This window comes from Globicephala melas, chromosome 15 (assembly GCF_963455315.2).
Source record: "Globicephala melas chromosome 15, mGloMel1.2, whole genome shotgun sequence".
Lineage (NCBI taxonomy): Eukaryota > Metazoa > Chordata > Mammalia > Artiodactyla > Delphinidae > Globicephala > Globicephala melas.
The window spans coordinates 54,392,169-54,413,906 of NC_083328.1; the positions used below are offsets into that span (position 1 = coordinate 54,392,169).

General features: G+C 39.8%; 1 protein-coding gene across 12 annotated transcripts in view; it reads right to left on the reverse strand.

Moving 5' to 3' along the window:
• The window catches only part of SHLD1 (shieldin complex subunit 1), a 97,578-nt gene extending 76,426 nt beyond the window's left edge, over positions 1-21,152 (reverse strand). For 8 of the 12 annotated variants that reach the window (XR_004042838.3, XM_060284577.1, XM_030872602.2 and 5 more), the window contains exons 1-3: positions 21,097-21,152; positions 12,347-12,607; positions 10,369-10,550 (exon numbers count right to left, since the gene is read on the reverse strand). Coding sequence is in view for 11 of the 12 variants with exons in the window: in XM_060284577.1 (XP_060140560.1) it covers positions 10,369-10,550; positions 12,347-12,399 (235 nt within the window). In the remaining variant the exon portion in view is untranslated. Of the gene's footprint in view, positions 1-10,368; positions 10,551-12,346; positions 12,609-21,096 lie in introns of those variants that run through there. The other 4 variants (XM_060284578.1, XM_030872598.2, XM_030872596.2 and 1 more) reach the window with 4 other exon arrangements.
• Between the last annotated feature and the right edge of the window lie 586 nt (positions 21,153-21,738).

A 21,738-nucleotide genomic window follows, 5' to 3' on the forward strand; every position in this document is an offset into this window, starting at 1 on the left:
GAAAGGAGACCATAAACACAGTAAGTTACACAAAATGAGACAACAGAGAAATATGTTGTAGATGAAGAAGCAAGGTAAAAATCCACAAGACCAAATGAATGAAGAGGAAATATGCAGTCTACCTGAAAAAGAATTCGGAGTAATGATAATAAAGATGATACAAAATCTTGGAAATAGAATGGAGGCACAGATTAAGAAGATAAAAGAAATGTTTAACCAGGACCTAGAAGAACTTTCAAAGAACAAACAGTGATAAACAATACAATAACTGAAATGAAAAATACACAGAAGATAGAATAAGTGAGCTGGAAGATAAAATGGTGGAAATAACTGCTGAGGAGCAAAATAAAGAGAAAAGAATGAAAAGAAATTAGGACAGTCTCAGAGACCTCTGGGACAACATTAAATGCACCAACATTCGAATTATAGAGGTCCCAGAAGACAAAGAGAAAGAGAAAGGGTCTGAGAAAATATTTAAAGAGATTATAGTCAAAAACTTCCCTAACATGAGAAAGGAAATAGCCACCCAAGTCCAGGTAGCACAGAGAGTCCCATACAGGATAAAGCCAAGGAGAAACATGCTAAGACACATACTAAATACACAAAAAATATTACATACAAAGAAAAAGTATTAAAAGCAGCAAGGGAAAAGCAACAAATAACATACAAGGGAATCCTCAGAAGGTTAACAGATGACCTTTCAGCAGAAACACTGCAGGCCAGAAGGGAGTGGCAAGATATATTTAAACTGACGAAAGGGAGAAACTTACAACCAATATTATTCTACCCAGCAAGTATCTCATTCAGATTCGACAGAGAAATCAAAAGCTTTACAGACAAGCAAAAGATAAAAGAATAAAGCACCATCAAACCAGCTTTACAACAAAAGCTAAAGGAACTTCTCTAGGCAGGAAACACAAGAGAAGGAAAAGACCTACAAAAACAAACCCAAAACAATTAAGAATATGATAATAGGAAAATACATATCAATAATTACCTTAAATGTAAATGGATTAAATGCTCCAAGCAAAAGACACAGACTGGCTGAATGGATAAAAAACAAGGCCCATATATATGCTGTCTAAAAGAAACCCACTTCAAACCTAGGGACACATACAGACTGAAAGTGAGGGGATGGAAAAAGATATTCCATGCAAATGGAAATCAAAAGAAACCTGGAGTAGCAATATTCATATCAGACAAAATAGACTTTAAAATAAAGAATGTTAGAAGAGACAAGGAAGGACACTACATAATGATCAAGCGATCAATCCAAGAAGATATAACAATTGTAAATATTTATGCACCCAACAGAGGAGCACCTCAATACATAAGGTAAATACTAACAGCCATAAAAGGGGAAATTGACAGTAACACAATAATAGTGGGGGACTTTTAACATTCCACTTATACCAATGGACAGACCATCCAGACAGAAAATTAGTAAGGAAACACAAGCCTTAAATAACACATTAGACCAGACAGACTTCACTGATATTTATAGGACATTCCAACTAAAAGCAGCAGAATACATTCTGTTCTCAAGTGCACATGGAACATTCTCCAGGGTAGATCACATCTTGGGTCACAAATCAAGCCTTCGTAAATTTAAGAAAATTGAAATCGTATCAAACATCTTTTCCGAACACAACACTATGAGATTAGAAATCTACTACAGGAAAAAAACTGTAAAAACATAAACACATGGAAGCTAAACAATACATTACTAAATAACCAAGAGATCACTGAAGAAATCAAAGAGAAAATCAAAAAATACGTAGAGACAAATGATAACAAAAACACGATGTTCCAAAACCTATGGGATGCAGCAAAAGAAGTTCTAAGAGGGAAGTTTATAGCAATTCAATCTCACCTCAAGAAATAAGAAAAATCTCAAATAAACAATCTAACCCTACACCTAAGGCAACTAGAGAAAGAAGAACAAAGAAAACCCGAAGTCAGTAGAAGGAAAGAAATCATAAGGATCAGAGCAGAAACAGAAACAAAGAAAACAATAGCAAAGATCAATAAAACAAAAAGCTGGTTCTTTGAGAAGATAAACAAAATTGATAAACCTTTAGCCAGACTCATCAAGAAAAAAGGGAGAGGACTCAAATCAATAAAATTAGAAATGAAAAAGGAGAAGTTACAACTGACACCGCAAAAATACAAAGCATCATAAGAGACTACTACAAGCAGGTATATGCCAAAAAAATGGACAACCTGGAAGAAATGGACAAATTGTTGGAAAGGTACAACCTTCCAAGAATGAACCAGGAAGAAATACAAAATATGAACAGACCAATGACAAGTAATGAAATTGAAACTGTGATTAAAAATCTTCCTGCAAACGGGACTTCCCTGATGGTGCAGTGGTTAAGAATCGGTGCTCCCAATGAAGGGGGCCTGGGTTCAATCCCTGGTCAGGGAACTAGGTCCCAGATGCATGCCACAACTAAGAGTTTGCATCCCTCAACTAAAAAAGATCCCCAGCATGCTGCAACTAAGGAACCAACGTGCCATAACTAAGGAGCCCACATGCCACAACTAAGGAGCCAGCAAGCCACAACTAAGACCCAAGCAACCAATAAATAAATAAAATAAAATAAATATTAAAAACAAATCTTCCAGCAACCAAAAGTCCAGGACCAGATGGCTTCACAGGTGAATTCCATCAAACATTTAGAGGAGAGCTAACACCTATCCTTCTCAAACTCTTCCAAAAACCTGCAGAGGGAGGAATTCTCCTAAGCTCATTCTATGACGCCACTATCACCCTGATATCAAAATCAGACAAAGAAGTCACAAAAAAAGAAAATTAGAGGCCAATATCACTGATGAACATAGATGCAAAAATACTCAACAAAATACTAGCAAACAGAATCCAACAACACATTAAAAGGATCATACACCATGATCAAGTGGGGTTTACCCCAGGAATGCAAGGATTCTTCAATATATGCAAATCAATCAATGTGATATGCCATATTAACAAACTGAAGGATAAAAGCCATATGATCACCTCAATAGATGCAAAAAAAGCTTTTGATAAAATCCAATACCCATTTATGATTAAAAACTCTCCAGAAAGTGGGCATAGAGGGAAACTACCTCAACATAATAAAGACCATATATGACAAACCCACAGCAAACATCATTCTCAATGGTGAAAAACTGAAAGCATCTCCTCTAAGATCAGGAACAAGACAAAGATGTCCACTCTTGCTACTTTTATTCAACATAGTTTTGGAATTCCTAGCCATGACAATCAGAGAAGAAAACTAAATAAAAGGAATCCAAATTGGAAAAGAAGAAGTAAAACTGTCACTGTTTGCACATGACATGATACTATACATAGAGAATCATAAAGATTCTACCATAAAACTACTAGAGCTAATCAGTGAATTTGGTAAAGTTGCAGGATACAAAATTAATGCACAGAAATCTCTTGAATTCCTATACACTAACAATGAATGATCAGAAAGAGAAGGAAACAATCCCATTCACCACTGCAACAAAAAGAATAAAATACCTAGGAATAAACCTACCTAAGGAGGTAAAAGACCTGTACTCAGAAAACTGTAAGACACTGATGAAAGCAATCAAAGATGACACAAACAGATGGAGATATACCATGTTCTTGGATTGGAAGAATCAACATTGTGAAAATGACTATACTACCCAAAGCAATCTAGATTCAATTCAATCCCTATCAAATTACCAATGGCATTTTTTACAGAACTAAAACAAAAAATCTTAAAATCTGTATGGTGACACAAAAGACCCTGAACAGCCAAAGCAATCTTGAGGGAAAAAAATGGAGCTGGAGGAATCGGACTCCCTGACTTCAGACTATACTACGAAGTAACAGTAATCAAGACAATATGGTACTGGCACCAAAACAGAAATATAGGTCAATGGAACAGGATAGAAAGCCCAGAGATAAACCCACACACCTATGGTCAACTAATCTATGACAAAGGAGGTGAGGATATACAATGGAGAAAAGACAGTCTCTTCAATAAGTGGTGCTGGGAAAACTGGACAGCTACATATAAAAGAATAAAATTAGAACACTCCCTAATACCACACACAAAAATAAACTCAAAATGGATTAGAGACCTAAATGTAAGACCAGACACTATAAAACTCTTAGAGGAAAACATAGGGAGAACACTCTTTTTTTTTTTTTTTTTTTTTTTTTTGCGGTACACGGGCCCCTCACCGCTGCAGCCTCTCCCGCTGCGGAGCACAGGCTCCGGACGCGCAGGCTCAGCGGCCATGGCTCACGGACCCAGCCGCTCCACGGCACGTGGGATCTTCCCAGACCGGGGCACGAACCCGTGTCCCCTGCATCAGCAGGCAGACTCTCAACCACTGAGCCACCAGGGAAGCCCGGGAGAACACTCTTTGACATAAATCACAGCAAGATCTTTTTCAATCCACCTCCTAGAGTAATGGAAATAAAAACAAAAATAAACAAATGGGATCTAATGAAACTTAAAAGCTTTTGCACAGCAAAGTAAACCACAAATAAGACGAAAAGAAAACCCTCAGAATGGGAGAAATTATTTGCAAACTAAGCAACTGACAAGGGATTAATCTGCAAAATATACAAACAGCTCATGCAGCTCAATATCAAAAGAACAAACAACCCAATCAAAAAATGGGCAGAAGACCTAAATAGACATTTCTCCAAAGAAGACATACAGATGGCCAACAAACACATGAAAAGATGCTTAACATCACTCACTAATTATTAGAGAAATGGAAATCAACACTACAGTAAAGAATCACCTCACACCAGTCAGAATGGCCACCATCAAAAAATCTACAAACAATAAATGCTGGAGAGGATGTGGAGAAAAGGGAATCCTCCTACACTGTTGGTGGGAATGTAAATTGGTACAGCCACTATGGAGAACAGTATGGAGGTTCCTCAAAAAACTAAAAATAGAACTACCATATGACCCAGCAATCCCACTCCTGGGCATATATCTGGAGAAAACTATAATTCAACAAGATACACATGCACCCCAATGTTCATTGCAGCACTATTTACAATAGCCAGAACTTGGAAGCAACCTAAATGTCCATCAATAGAAGAATGGATAAAGAAGATGTGGTACATATATATAATGCAATATTACTCAGTCGTAAAAAGGAACGAAATTGTGCAATCTGCAGAAACGTGGATGGACCTAGAGACTGTTATACAGAGTGAAGTTAGTCAGAAAGAGAAAAACAAGTATTGTATAATATTGCTTATATGTGGAATCTAGAAAAATTATACAGATGAACTTATTTGCAAAGCAGAAATAGAGACAGAGACAGAGAGAATGGATGTATGGTTATCAAGGACGAAAGAGGGGAGTGGAATGAATTGGGAGATTAGGATTGACATATATACACTATTATGTATAAAATAGATACCTAATAAGAACCGAGTGCATAGCACAGGTAACTCTACTCAATGCTCTGTGGTGACCTAAAGAGGGGATATATGTATACGTATAGCTGATTCACTTTGCTGTACAGCAGAAACTAACACAACATTGTAAAGCAACTATAGTCCAATAAAAATGAATTTAAAAAAAGAAAGAAATGCAATTTTTTTGAATATTCATATTTAGTTGACTGGGTGTACCTAGTTAACCATTATTATTCAATTATTTAATTATTTGTTTGTTTATTTATTTATTTATTTTGGCTGTGTTGGGTCTTTGTTGCCGCACACAGGCTTTCTCTAGTTGCGGTGAGTGAGGGCTGCTCTTCATTGTGGTGCGCCGTCTTCTCATTGCAGTGGCTTCTCTTATTGCAGAGCATGGGCTCTAGGTGCATGGGCTTCAGTCGTTGCAGCACGCAGGCCCTAGAGAGTGTGGGCTTCAGTAATTGCAGCGCATGGGCTCAGTAGTTGTGGCTTGCAGGCTCTAGAGTGCAGGCTCAGTAGTTGTGGTTCACGGGCTTAGCTGCTCCGTGGCATGTCGGACCTTCCTGGACCAGGGATCGAACCTGTGTCCCCTGCATCGGCAGGCAGATTCTTAACCACTGCGCCACCATGGAAGTCCCTGTTCAATGTTTAATTTAGTGACAATTTACTGCAATTACAGATGTCACTATACACAAAGCTTATTTTTATTATGAATTATTTCTTTAGTTTTGGTTAACAGAACTGGAATTCCTGCATGAAAAGTAAAATATTTCTAAGCCCATGTATATGTATTTCCATATAGTTTCTATATGAATATGTGAAAGCACAACTTATGAGTGAAGTTTCTCTGCTTTTATATATTCCATTAAAGACAATAATAGAAATAAATAAAAATTAAAAAAAAAAAGAAGAAACTATAGGAGGATAAAGAGCAGATGTGAGAAAAGCTAGTTATGAGATTAACAATAATCCAGAAGACAGATGCTACTGGCAGGGACCAGGGTGGTGGCAGTGGAGACAAAGGAGAGCTGACAGGATTTGCTGATAGACTGGATATGAGATTAAAGAGAAAGAAAGAAGTTGAGGATGACTCCCAGGTTTCTGCCTAAGTGAACAGAAGGATGGAAGTACTTTTTTGAGATGAGAAAGCCTCAAAGAACAGGTGTGTCTATGTATATATGAGACGGTAGAGGAATCAGGAATTTGGTTATGTCAAATTTAGGAAGTCTAATAGAAATCTAAGTGATGATGTGAAATACATAGATAATATAAATGTCAAGCCAGAGATCCAAACTAGAGAGAGAAATCTGGGACTGAGCGAGGTACTGAGAGCATTTAAGGCCCCGAGACTGGATAAGATCACTCACGGAAGGGTGTGATGACAGACAGGAGAGCTGAGGACTCAGCCCTGGGCTCTCCAACACTAAGGGGCTGGAGAGGAAGGAATCAGGCAAAGAAGACTGAGAACGAATAAGACAGAAAAGTAAGAAAAAAAAATTAAGATGCTGCTTCCCAGAAAGCCCACTGAAGAAAGAATTCAAGAAGAAAAAAAGTCAATGCTGCTGACAGATCAAGAAGGAGAACGCTTGAGAAGTGACTACTGGATTTAACAATGTGGAGGTCATGACCTTGACAAGAGCTATTTCCATGGAGTGATGGAGATAGAAGCCAGGTTGGAGGGTTTTAGGAGGAACTGGGAGGAGACGAACTGGGGACAACAGGTGTAGATGACTCTTCTGAGGGTTTTCTGTAGAAGAGAACAGAGGAATGAGTCTGTAACTAGATGGGGATTTGGGGTCTAGGGTGGGCATTTTGTTAAGATGGGAGCTATTAAAGCATGTTTGTATGATCATGAGAATGACCAGTAGAGGTGGGATCAACGATGCAGGAGATTACTAGAAGTGACAACCTTGAGTAGGTGAAAGCACACTGGAAGAGAAGGACAGGCAGGGATGGGTTTCCCACAGAAACAGGAGGGAAGGAAGCTGATGGATGTGAAGTGTGAGTGTGTGCTCATTCTCTTTTGAGTGCTTCTGTTTTCTTGATTAAATAGGAAACTAAGATTATCAGCTGAGAAAGAGGTTGAAGGAGGTAATGGGGGTTTGCAAAGAGAGAAGAAGATACTACAAAGTCATCCAAGAGGGCAGGAGAATGAACATGCTAGGAAAATAGTGTGTGATGGATGGGCAGCAAAGAGGCTCAACTTGAGGTAGGAGGTTATGAATTTAATGGATCTTGTCATGAGGATGCGGAGAAAAGGGAACCCTCATACACTGTTGATGGGAATGTAAATTGGTGCAGCCACTGTGGAAAACAGTATGGAGTTTTCTCAGAAAACTAAAAGGAGAACTACCACATGACTCAGAAATTCCACTCCTGGGTACCTATCTGAAAAAAACAAAATCACTAATTAAAAAAGATACATGCACCCCAATATTCATAGCAGCATTACTTACAATTACTAAGATATGGAAACAACCTAAGTGTCCATCAACAGATGAATGGATAAAGAAGATGCGGTATACACACACACACACACACACACACACACACACACACACACACACACACGCACAATGGAATACTGTTCAGCCATAAACAAGAATGAAATTTTGCCATTTGCAACAACAGGGATGGACTTGGAAGGTATTATGCTAAGTTAAAGAAGTCAGACCACTTACATGTAGAATCTAAAAAATAAACTAGGGACTTCCCTAGTGGTCCAGTGGTTAAGAATCCGCCTTCCAATGCAGGGGACGCAGGTTCGATCCCTGGACGGAGAACTAAGATGCCACAGGGCAACTAAGCCTGCGTGCCACAACTACTGAGTTTGCACGCCTTAACTAGAGAGCCCACGTACCACAAACTACAGAGCCCATGCGCTCTGGAGCCTGTGCGCCACAACTAGAGAGAAACCCACAGGCCGCAACTAGAGAGAAGCCCAAGCACCGCAATGAAGAGCCCAAGCACTTCAACGAAAGATCCCACGTCTCAACGAACATCCCGTGTGCTGCAACTAAGACCCAATGCAGCCAAAAATTTTTTTAAATAAATAAATAAAATAAAATAAAATAAATAAATAAAACAAACTAGTGAGTATAACAAAAAAGAAACAGACTCAGAGATATAGAGAACAAACTAGTGGTTACCAGTGGGGAGAAAGAAGGGAGGAGGGGCAAGATGGCGTAGGGGATTAAGAGGTACAAACTATTATGTACAAAATAAATAAGCTACAAGGATATATTATACAACACAGGGAATATAGCCAATATTCTATAATAACTATAAATGGAGTATAACCTTTAAAAATTGTGAATCACTATGCTGTACACGTGTAACATATAATATTGCACATAAATTATAGCTCAATTAAAAAAAAAAATGGAGCCTGGTCAGCGTGGTGGTGTGCTGAGGTGCCCAGGCACTGAACTCATGAAGAGCTGGATTTCCAAAGCCCACCACATGCTAGGCATTACACCTCATACACTTTGACCCTCATTATGGCTGCCCCGTGACAAGGTAGGCATTACTATCTCCATTTTACAAATGAAGGAACCAAGACATGGAGGCCAAATGACTTGTCCAAGGCAAAACCACAGAAAAAAGTAGAACCAGAATTCAAACTAGACAGTCAAATGCAGCACCACCACTCCCCATGCCGTGCAAAATGGTTGTCTCAGGATATGAGTGCTCCTTCCCATGTTTAGACCTTTATAAGGGCTTCCAAAAGAATCTTTTTTCATGAAATGTCTAGATTTTAAACAAATACTCCAATATAAATATTTCAATGGTCAACTCAATTCAAATTAATAACAGTTGCTTTCTTTGGGATGGAAAGTAATGTAGAGGCAGCAGGATGGGAAGGGGAAGAGGAAAGGTTAAATGAACTAAGATTCTGAGCCTAGAAAGAAAAAGGATAAGAAATGATCTAATTCTTGCTCTGGAACTAAATTAAACAGGAATCTGACTGATCCTGATTACTATGTCCTGAAAATCAGAAAAGAATCATCAGGAAGTTTAAAAGTATTTTTTTTTTCATAGAATTCTTGAAGATAATGACAGGTACACACCCTACTTACTGCCAATGTTAAATTCATCTTCATTAAGGCCCGCATTTTCTTAGTACCTGCGTGCTCTTTAAAAATATATATTTGGGTTTCTTAACAACAACAACAACAATAATAATAGCACCAGAATACTGTAATAGCAATTGCCTGAGCACCAATGTATGGCAAACACTATGATGTGTCCCTGCACTGTTGCCTGAGTTAAACCTACTCCATGAAGCAAGCATTTTGATCCCCATTTTGTAGCTGATTCTGGAACTCAGAGGGGTTAAGAAATATGACCTGAGTCACACAACCAGTAAGTGGCAAAGCTTTGAATATGTGGACCTACAGGCCTGGATTAGGCAATAAACAGGGAGGAGATGGGCTTTACAACCAGAGATGGTCACTAACTATGTCAAAGAATTATCATTAAACTTAAAAAACAGACTTTTCGGCAATTCGGTCAGGGAAACTTACAGAAAAGTTGTTACCTAAATCCAGAGTATACTTCATAAGAGGAACACTAAAGTCCCTATGACACACAACAGGCCCACATGGCTATTTTCTGAAGTTTTAAAAGAACAAAACAAAAAACCAATTCTACCCTCTCCCAGTGAACCAAGTGCTCCCTGCCTCTAAATGGATTTGGATGGAGATCAGAAAGGGACTCAGACAAAAAGGCCTCCAGGAAACAGCTCCTTGTCCTGGTTCCACCAGGGAGGCTGTCCTTTGAAGTCTCTCCCAACAGTTTTGCTTAGATAAGATGTTTTTCTCCCCAGACAATGAGATCTGCCTTTGGAAGACAGAGAAACAAACTATCACATATAGGTATATGTCAGGATTTTTTTGTTTGTTCAATGTTAGTTTGTTTTAAACTGTGCTTCTTACCTGGATCCGTATCAGAAGAGCAAGGAATAGAAAAGGCTTCCTCAGAACTAAAAGCCTCACTGTTGGCCTCCTGGCTGGGTCTCTGCAACACGTAATCCCTTATGTCATAAGCTGATGGCAGGTCCAAAGCATTGCTCTCCTCTGATTGGCTTCCTGTAGTGGCTTCCTGATTTGCCATAGTCCTGCCATGGAAAAAATAAAACAATTCAATACAGAAGGTATTGCATAAGAGGAGCCTCCATTACAGCCATGGCTTAAAGCACCTTAAAGGCCAAAAAACAGTAGAACCAAAATAATTTACTTTCCTGTTACTAACAGTCTTCCTTGTCTTTGCTTTACTTTCCTGTTATTAATGGTCTTCCTTGTCTTTGCTTTAGACCCAGCATTTGTTTACCATGTTTCTTCATCATGAGAAACAAATAACTCTCAGCACAGAAAGAAACCATGAATCATTTCAGCTGGAAAGTGAACTGCATGTCTGATAAGGATGAAATACTGTTTAGCACTATAATCCAAGGACTACACAAATATTTAATGAGATGGGAAACTGTCCATGATATATTAAATGGAAAAAGATTTAAAAACTATAGGTAGGGTTTGATCCATATTTTATAAAATATCGTGTGTGGGATGTGTGTGTATGAAATATACAGACCTATAGCTAGAAAAAAAAAGTCTAGAAGGGTATATCCCAAATTAATTCCAGTGATAATTAACTCAGTGGTTTAATTTCTGGGTAGTGAAATTACAGGTGATTTGCATCTTCTTCTGTGGCCTTCAGACAACTGTTAACATGCCAGGCCCCAGGGATGCAAAGATGAATGTGATAGACACTTCCTTTGAGTTGCTCAGGTTGGGATGATCCAAACACAGAGACAGACAGTGCTAACACCATGATAAGATGAAGAGGCGCCCAGAGAGGGGCAGTAGGCTTTCTGGAGGAGGCTGTCCCCAAGTGTGGGGCAGGCCATGGCCAGGGGACAGTATGAACCCCAGAGGAACCAGCTTGGGCAACCACAACTGGCAAGAGGTGTTGAGAGTTTTGGACATTTCTTGTTAAAAATTAGGTGTCCCTTATCCCTCCTGGTTGATGTCTACCTGTGGGCTGGAGGGCTCTTTGCAGTACATCCAGCCCTGCCCACCTTTCTGTAAAATAATTATGGGCCTGGAGAGATCCTGGACCCTCTGCTACTCTCTGCCTCTTAAGTTGTCATCAGTAAATCTTACTATGGTCAACACCACACCCTGTGACTACCACAGGCCACCAGGTACCATGCAGAGGAGACACATGGTCAGATCTGCAGATTTGGCAGCTGGACAGCAGGCAATCTCAGGAGCGACAGGAATTCAGACAACTGTTGTGGTCCCAGTGAGAGAGGAAGAGCAGGGCAGGGCACTAGCAGCCAAGAGCAGGGGACAGACTAAGAAGATGTTTAGGAACAGAAATAAGAGTCAAACTTAATAACTGAATGGATAAAAGGGCTAAAGAGGAACCAGAAGTCAACAAAGAGTGGTAGCTTCAGTGACAGGTTTGTATTATCAACTGAGTGAGAGCAGACCGGAGAAGGATAGGTTTGGGAGGAGGCAGTATTCCAAATTATGGGATATTATCCAGCTGTTAAAATGACAGTCAGAACTTGAAAGATCTATGTCTGAATGACAGAAGCAATTTCAGAATAACATGAGCAGTATAATAATACGAGTAGTTAACATTTATTAAGTGCTTTTTGGTTGCCAGGCATTGTGCTAAGAGCTTCATCTCCAACAGCCCTGTGAAGCAGGTAATCTTATTATTACCCTCATTTACAGTCAGATAGTCGGCCCCAAACACAGGAGAAGTAGAGTAACTAGCCCAAGGAAACCCGTCCAGAAAGTACCAACCTAGGATGAACCCAGCTCCAGAGCCTCCCGACTGCAGCCCAAACTACCACCTGATCAAGCAAAGATAGGAGGTATAAAAACAAATCAACAGAGAGACCTGGCAAGACACCTCTCATTTGAGGACACCCAGTCACATGCTGTTGTGGACATTCGCTCAGGCAGACAGTGAGCCAAGACATCAGCTGATTGCTTCTGGAAGGAGTGAGGTGATCAAGATTCCCAAAGAAGCAAGAACATCCTGTCTTTGCACACTGCTATATTAGCCAACCAAGCCCGAAGTTTCAGCAAACACCTCTGCTGCAGGCATCTGTGGCTCCTCCTTCTGCCCTCATCTTACCAAACACTGCTCTGGAGGTTTCTGGAAGGGAACAAACAGGTTAATAAATGACAGCCACGTATCCTGCTTGCCTACAAAGTTGCATTGAAATCAGCCAGCAACAGAAGTCGTTATTAATGACATGGAACAAAAGGAATCCTTTTTGAAAACAAATAGCACCTTGATGTGATATCTATCTTTTCTTTTATAATCACTTATATTAAATGTCAAATACATCACAAACTGGTTATTTGAACAAAAAAAAGAAAAAAACAATCTACTGAAAGGCAGAATCCTGTTTATTACAAAATAAGTACCTGTGCATGTAAAACATTATTTTGGATTCAATGAATTTGTACAGGAGAAATCAAATAATAGGGACAGGTGAGACCCTTCTAATGATCTGAAACTACCTAGGCTGGCCAAGTAGAATGCAATGATTATCCTTTGCCCCAAAACTTTTGATATGTGGTTCAATTTCCTTCTCTAGAAGTGCTTATTTTCTTCTCTTAAAGGTGCTTTAATTACACAATCTAAATATTATTTTCCAATACTTGGGAGTATAGGATGCCTTGTGACTGCAGGCACAAGAAGTTTCTCAGTACATAAATACCTGCTTACCAAGAGAAAGCAGCCATTGCTCTACAGATTCTTACAAATCTACAAAAACAACTCAGTCAGGGTCCATGTATAAGAAGCAGTTTAATTTCATTGACTTTTTTCTTTTTCTTTATTTTTGGCCACACCATGTGGCTTGCGGGATCTTAGTTCCCCAACCAGGGACTGAACCCAGGCCATGGCAGTGAAGTACCAAGTCCTAACCACTGGACTTCCAAGGAACTATGTACTTTTTTTTTTTTTTTTTTCCAATTAAGGCTCTTTCCTCCCAATATTTTAGATGAAAAATTTCAAACAAAGGATAGTGGAAAGAATTTAATACAATGACCATCCATATAGCTACTGCCTAGATTTCTTTATTCTTACTCAATTTACTTAAACACCAAAACAAAACCAAAAACAGTTCACCCATTTCTTCCACCACTCTCCCCCCGCCACTTCTGACAACCGCCAATCTGCTCTCTGTATCTATAAGCTTAATATAAAGTATTTGTATTTCTCTGACTCATTTCACTTATAGTGGTCTCAGGGACATTCATGTTGTTGCAAATAGCAAGATTTCATTCTTTTTTATGGCTGAATAATATTACATTGTACATATATATCACATCTTCCTTATTTACTCATCCATCAATGGACCCTTAGGTTGTTTTCTATCTTGGCTATTATAAATAATGCTGCAATGAACATGGGGGTGCATATATCTTTTCTAATTAGTGTTCTTGTTTTCTTTGGATAAATACTCAAAATTGGAATTCCTGGATCATATGGTAGTTCTATTTTTAACTTTTTGAGGAACCTCCACACTTTTCTATAGTGGCACCAATTTACATTGCCATGAGGTTTCCATTTTCTCTATATCTATGCCAACACTTGTTATTTCTAGTCTCTATTTATTTATTGGCCACGCCCTGCGGCCTGTGGAGTCCTAGTTCCCTGACCAGGGATCAAACCTGCACCACTGCATTGGAAGCGCAGAGTCTTAACCACTGGACCACCAGTCTTTTTTTTTTTTTTTTTGCGGTACGCGGGCCTCTCACTGCTGTGGCCTCTCCTGTTGCGAAGCACAGGCTCCGGACGCGCAGGCTCAGCGGCCATGGCTCACGGGCCTAGCCGCTCCGCTGCATGTGGGATCTTCCCGGACTGGGGCATGAACCCGTGTCCCCTGCATCGGCAGGCGGACTCTCAACCACTGCACCACCAGGGAAGCCCAGGACCACCAGTCTTTTTGATATTAGCCATTCTGACAGGTGTGAGGTGATATCTCATTGTGGTTCTGATTTGCATTTCCCTGATGATTAATGATGTAGAGCATCTTTTCATGTACCTGTTGGCCATCCATATTTCTTCTTGGGAAAAAATGTCTACTCATATCTTCTACCCATTTTTTAATTGGATTGGTTGTTTTTTTGCTATTGAGTTGTATGGGTTCTTTATATATTTTAGATATTAGCCCCTTATCAGATATATGACTTGCAAATACTTTCTCCCATTCAGTAGGTTGCCTTTTCATTTGTTGATGGTTTCCTTTGCTGTGCAAAAGATTTTTAGTTTAATATAGTCCCACTTGTTTATTTTTGCTTTTGTTGCTTTTGGTTTTGGTGTCAGATTCAAAAAATCATCATCAAGACCTATGTCAAAGGGACTTCCCTGGTGGCACAGTGGTTAAGAATCTGCCTGCCAATACAGGGGACATGGGTTCGAGCCCTGGTCTGGGACGATTCCATGTGCCGCAGAGCAACTAAGCCCCGTGCGCCACAACTACTGAGCCTGCACTCTAGAGCCTGCAAGCCCCAACTCCTGAAGTCCCTGCACCTAGAACCCGTGCTCCACAACAAGAGAAGCCACCATAATGAGAAGCTGGCGCACTGCAACGAAGAGTAGCCCCCACTCACCACAACTAGAGAAAGCCCGCAAGAAGCAACGAAGACCCAATGCAGCCAAAAATAAATAAATAAATAATTTTTTTTAAAGATGTATGTCAAGGACTTTATCACCTCTATTTTCTTCTAGGATTTTTACAGTTTTAGGTCTCAAGCTCAAGTCTTTAATCCATTTTGAGTTAATTTTTGTGTATGGTGGTCCAATTTCATTCTTTTGCATATGCTGTCAATTTTCCTAGCACTATTTATTGAAGAGACTGTCCTTTCACCATTGGACATTCTTGTCTCCTTTCTCATAAATTAATTAATATATGCATAGGTTTATTTCTGAGCTCTCTATTCTGTTCCATTGATTTATGTGTCTGTTTTTAATGCCACCATACTGTTTTAATTATTATAGCTTTGTAATATAGTTTGAAATAAGGGCACATAATGCCTGCAGCTTTGTTCTTTCTCAAGATTGCTGTGGCTATTCAGAACCTTTCATAGTTCAAAATTTTTTTTTGTTTGTTTTATTACTGTGAAAAATGTCATTGGGATTTTGATCGGTATTGCATTGAGTCTGTATATTGTTTGGGGTAGCATGGACACTGTAATATTAATTCTTCCAATCCATGAGCACAGAATATCTTTCCATTTATTTGTGTCTTCTTCAATTTCTTTCATTAATTTCTTGTAGTTTTCACTGCACAGGTCTTTCACCTTCTTGGTTAAATTTATTCCTAGGTAAAAACAAAAATCTTTTAAAAAGAAAAAGAAAAAAACTTATTCCTAGGTATTTTATTTTATTTTATTTTATTTTATTTTATTTTATTTTTCTTGCGGTACACAGGCCTCTCACTGTTGTGGCCTCTCCCATTGCGGAGCACAGGCTCCGGACGCGCAGGCTCAGCAGCCATGGCTCACGGGCCCAGCCGCTCCGTGGCATGTGGGATCCTCCTGGACCGGGGCACGAACCCGCGTCCCCTGCATCAGCAGGCGGACTCTCAACCACTGCGCCACCAGGGAAGCCCTATTTTATTATTTTTGATGCAATTGTAAATGGGACTGTATTCTTAATTTCTCTCTCTGATAGTTCATTATGCAACCGACTTTTGTGTGTTGATTTTGTATCTTGCAACTTTGCTGAATTTGTTTATTCTAACAGTTTGTTGATGGAGTCTTTACGGTTTTCCATATATAATATCATGTCATCTTCAAACAGTGACAGTTTTACTTCTTCCTTTCCAATAGAGATGCCTTTTACTTCTTTTTCTTGCCTAACTGCTCTGGCTAGAACTTCCAGTACTATGTTAAATAGAAGTGGCAAAAGTAGGCATCACTCTCTTGTTCCTAATCTTAGCTGTGGGCTTGTCACTTATGGCCTTTTCCTAGATTTCATAATTAACATTTTACTATGATTTTCTTTATCAGATAACCAGCTATCCAACTCTCTATTCATCCATCAATTCACTTATTTTTATACATATTTCCATTTAAAAATTGATATAATGAAAGCTTCTGAGGGGATGTGTATGATATAATCAATTTGCATCTTCAAAGGCTCACTCTGTCAGCTGAGTGAAACACAAATGAGAGGAGGGTAAACGTGAAGTAAGGAACACAGCTAAGAAGCTCTGCAAAACTGTCCAGAGATGTGCAGGGGCTCTGGAGTTGGAGAGACTGCTCTCACTTTTTAGCTGTCACCTTGGGCAAGTCACTTAACCTCAATTTCCTCATCTATAAAAATGGCTTGATTACTATGCTTACCTAATAGGGTTGGCATAAGGATTATATAAAATTAATGCATGTAAAATACTTAGTACAGTCTCTGTGCTCATGATGGTTAGCTCCAATAAGTAAAACAGTAATAATTAAAAAACAAATCACAGGCTCCTCTCTTCCCAGCCAACCACCAGCCCATTTGCCCCTCTACTTCCCATCCTATAGCCATGTTGCTTCTTTCATTCTTTTCCAGTAGATTCTATGGTTCACAGTCTTGTTAATACCCTGAACTTCCCTGCCCTGCCCATTCTGTCTTTTCATCACACTCCTTTGGCAAAATTGAGCCTAGACGACCTCAACTATCTCCCTATTTTCTGTGTGCTGGACATGAGAGTCATCAAACAGGTCAGGGCAGACTGGCTCTCTCTAAGTGTCTGAGCACCCACCTGGAATGGGCTATCTGGCTAAATGGATCCTGAGATGTTTATCTCATAACTTCCTCTCAACCCCCTCTTCGACTCTTTCATATTTTCTCCACTCTTCTTCAACTCAGACCCTCTCCATCACTCACATACCTTCCTCCTCTTTTCAGTATATCATCTCACTTCCTAATTGACAAGGGAAACAGAAGCCAGCAGAGAGGAACTTCTTCAGCTCTCTCAACATAACAAAGGCTCCCACGTCCGCACACTGCTTTACCTCTCTGTAAAACAGGGAGCTGTCCCTTGTGTGGCAAAGGCCAACCACTCCACCTGGGCTTTAGATTCCACTCTCTGGACTTTTCCAGAAGCCTTCGGAGACGATAATCCCTTCTCTGGCTTCTGTTCCACTGGATCTTCACTTACACTTTTCAACAGGCCCAAATCACTCCCATTTTCAATAAAACCTGGTGTGTAAAAGAATATCCTTATTCTTTGGAAATACCACTCAAATATTTAGTGTTAGGGAGACATGATGTCTGCAGTATATATATATATATATATGAGAGAGAATGATAAAGTAAATGGGGCAAGTGTAGACAATTGATGAATCTGTAAAATGTTATTTGGGAGTTCCTTGTACTAGTCTTGCAATTTTTTGAAGGTATAAAATTATATCAATATGAAAATTGTCAAGAAAGAAAAGCAAAACGAAAACCTTTGACACCTGCCTTCCTCACAGCCAATCTCCTCTCACTTCCACAGACTTCTCAAGAGTCTAGAATTGGCTCATTTTCTCATCTCCACCAACTCAATCACTCCACCATAACTTCTAGAAATTCCTTCTTCTGACACTCTTTCTTTACTTTTCAGGAAGCCACTCACCCAGCTGACATCCCAGCTAGGCCTGTTCCTTCCTGCCTCCTCTGTGGCTCATCTTCCATCTCCAACTGGACTTCCTCAAGGATATCCCAAGGCTTTCTCCTCTTCTTTCCTCCTCTGAAACATTAATTACCACCCAGAAACTTCTAGCCTGGTTCCCCCAACCTCTGACCCCACTTCTATCTTTCCATCAGGTTTTCCAATAAGCCTTGCTTCTTCCCACTGCACCTGTCCTTCCCTCTTGTGGATAACTATTCTAAAAAATGGAAGACGGAACACTTCCCAGTTTACGCAATGAGCCCACTGTTATCCTCACACCAAAACTAGACAGAGACATAACAAGAAAACTATAGACCAGTATCATGAATACAGACACAAAAATCCTTGACAGAATACTAGCAAAATGAACCGAGCAACATATAAAAAGGATTACACTCCCTGACCAAGCAGAACTTATCCCAGAAATGCAAAGTTGCTTTAACATCTGAAAATCAATCAATGTAATACACTATATTAGGATAAGGGACAGAAACAACAACAGACACACACACACACAATCAACTGACAAAGTCAAATACCCATTCATGATCAAAACACTCAGCACACTCGGAAAAGAAGGGAACTTCCTCAATCTGATAAAGGGCATTTTTGAAAAAAACCATAGCTAGCATCCTATTTCATGGTGAAAGACTGAATGTTTTCCCCTTAAGCTCAGGAACAATTTAATATTAACTGCTCTCATCACTTCTATACAACATTGTACTGGAGCTAAAAGCTTTAGCTGCACAATTAGGCAAGAAAATGAAATAAAAGGCTTCCAGATTGGAAAGAGAGAAGTAAAACTATTTCTATTAGCAGAAGACATGATCTTGTGTATAGAAAGTCCCAATGAATCCACTTAAACAAAAACTACTAGAATAATTAAAGTTAAACAAGGTTGCAGGATACAAGATCAATACAGAAAAATCATTTGTATTTATATACACTAGCAATAAACAACCTAAAAATGAAATTGAAAATATAATTTTGGACTTCCTTGGTGGCACAGTGGTTAAGAATCTGCCTGTCAATGCAGGGAACATGGGATTCAAGCCCTGGTCTGGAAGATCTCACATGCCGCGGAGTAACTAAGCCCATGCACCACAACTACCGAGCATGCGCTCTAGAGCCCACAAGCCACAATTACAGAGCTCACGTGCCGCAACTACTGAAGCCCACGTGGCTAGAGCCCATGCTCCGCAACAAGAGAAGGTACAGCAGTGAGAAGCCCGTGCACTGCAACGAAGAGTAGCCCTCGCCTGCTGCAACTAGAGAAAGCCCATGTGCAGCAATGAAGACCCAACACAGCCAAAAATAAATAAATTTTTTAAAAAAGAATGTAATTTCATTTACAATAGCATCAAAAAGAATAAAATACTTAAGTACACATAATGAAAAATATGTAAGTCATGTACACTGAGAACTATTTTAAAATGTTGAAAGAAACTAAAGCTCCAAATGAATGGAAAGACATCCTATGTTCATGGAATTGAACACTTACTATTTTAAAATGGCAATATTGCCCAAATTGGTATATGGATCAATATGGTTCTTACAAAATCTCAGTTTTTTTTTTTTTAAATTTGCAGACATTTGACAAAACTGTTTAAAAGTACATATGGAAATGCAAGGGGCCCATAAAGCCAAACCAATCTTTTTTTTTTTTTTTTTTTTGCGGTCCGCGGGCCTCTCACTGTTGTGGCCTCTCCCGTTGCGGAGCACAGGCTCCGGACACGCAGGCTCAGCGGCCATGGCTCACGGGCCCAGCCACTCCGCAGCATGTGGGATCTTCCCGGACTGGGGCACTAACCCATGTCCCCTGCATCAGCAGGCGGACTCTCAACCACTGCGCCACCAGGGAAGCCCAAGCCAAACCAATCTTGAAAACGAAGAACACAAATTTGGAGTACTCATACTTTCTGATTTCAAAACCAACCAATTATAAGCTGCAATAATCAAGACTGTGTAGTATTGGAATAAAAACAGTCAGTGGAATAAAACTGAGAGTCCAGAAGTAAAATCTTACAGTTATCGACTGAAGTTCCCTAGATGCCAAGACAATTCCGCAGGGCAAGGACAGTCTTTTCAACGCTAAGACAGCTGGATATCCACATACAGAAAGGTAAAATGGCTCAAGTACTTTGGAAAACAGTTTAGCAGTTCCACAAATGGTTGGATCAGGCGATCCCACTCGTAGGTATATGTGCTCAAGAGAAATAAAAACATGTGTCCACTCAAACTGTACACAGATGGTCACAGCAGCTTTATTCATAAGAACCAAAAAGTGGAAACAATCCAAATGTCCATCAACTGATGAATGAACAAAATGTGGTATATGAATACAAGGAATATTTTTCTGCAATAAAGGAATTAAGTTCCGATACATGCTACAACAAGAACAAACTTTTAAAACATTATACTTAGTGAAAGAAGCTAGTCAAAAAAGACCACATGCTGTATGCTGCTATTTATATCAAATATGCAAATTGACAAATCTATAGAGACAAAAAAGTAGACTATCAATTGCCTAGGACTGGGAGGCCATAGTGAATAGAGAGTGACTTTTAATGGGTACAAGGTTTTTCTTCGAGATGATGAAAATATTCTAAAATTAGATTGTGGTGATGGATGCACAATTCTAGGGATATATGAAAAACCACTGAATTTTACACTTCAAATGGGAATTTTTTATAATATGTCAATTATGTCTCAAGAAAGTTGTTTTTAAAAAAAAGAAGAACCGAAGCTCATTTAGACACACTGCACGCAAATTCTGGGGCTTCCCCAAGGCGTTCGCTGCAGAGGCCGCCCGTGGTGGGGGAGGAGGGGTTTGGGAGCAGGCCAGGGAAAGCAGCCGTAACTTCCCAATTAGGAGAGAACGGCCTGATGCCTTGCGGAGACCCCCTCCCTTCCCCCAATCCGATCCACTCGTGAGTCCGCAGAGAAAACTGGCCCAGAAAAGTCGCCAGGCCCCGATTACACTCACCGCCCCGCAACGGCAGCCGCCTCAAACCGGAAGCGGTGACTCCACGTTTGTTACCGGAAAAGCAGAGTTTGAAAGGAAGTCGCAGGAACCATCTTTGCTGAGGTCAGAAAAGAACAAGGGAAGGCAGTTACGGCCATCTTGACTGAGGGCATTGGCCCCGCCAACACCGCTTTCCACAAATGGCTAGTTCGGGAAATTTCTAGAGGTTTATTGATAAATGTGCTTGGTGGATACTAAAGGGAACAGAGAAATATTTTAAACGTTTAAAAATTCGAACGTCTACATTTAAATAAACATAAAAAGTAGAGTGAAATTAACAAAGAGAATGTTAATATTTCAACATGTTGCATTCAGGTAGCTGTACACAACTGCCAGAACTGCAGGACCACGCGAAAGAGTTAAGGGTTATTGTTCCATTTCATCATCTTCTTGAAAACGTCCTGTACACTCACAGCCTCCTATAGATGTCTACACTGGGATAGAACCCCATAAATCAGGAGTCCTACACTAGCTGAGGTTTGGCCAACTACCTGCCAGATACTTTGAGCGTATGGCAAGCAAGCTGACTGATGTAGTGACCTTTTGAAGACAAATTTTTTTTAAAATAAATTTATTTATTTTTGGCTGCTTTGGGTCTTCATT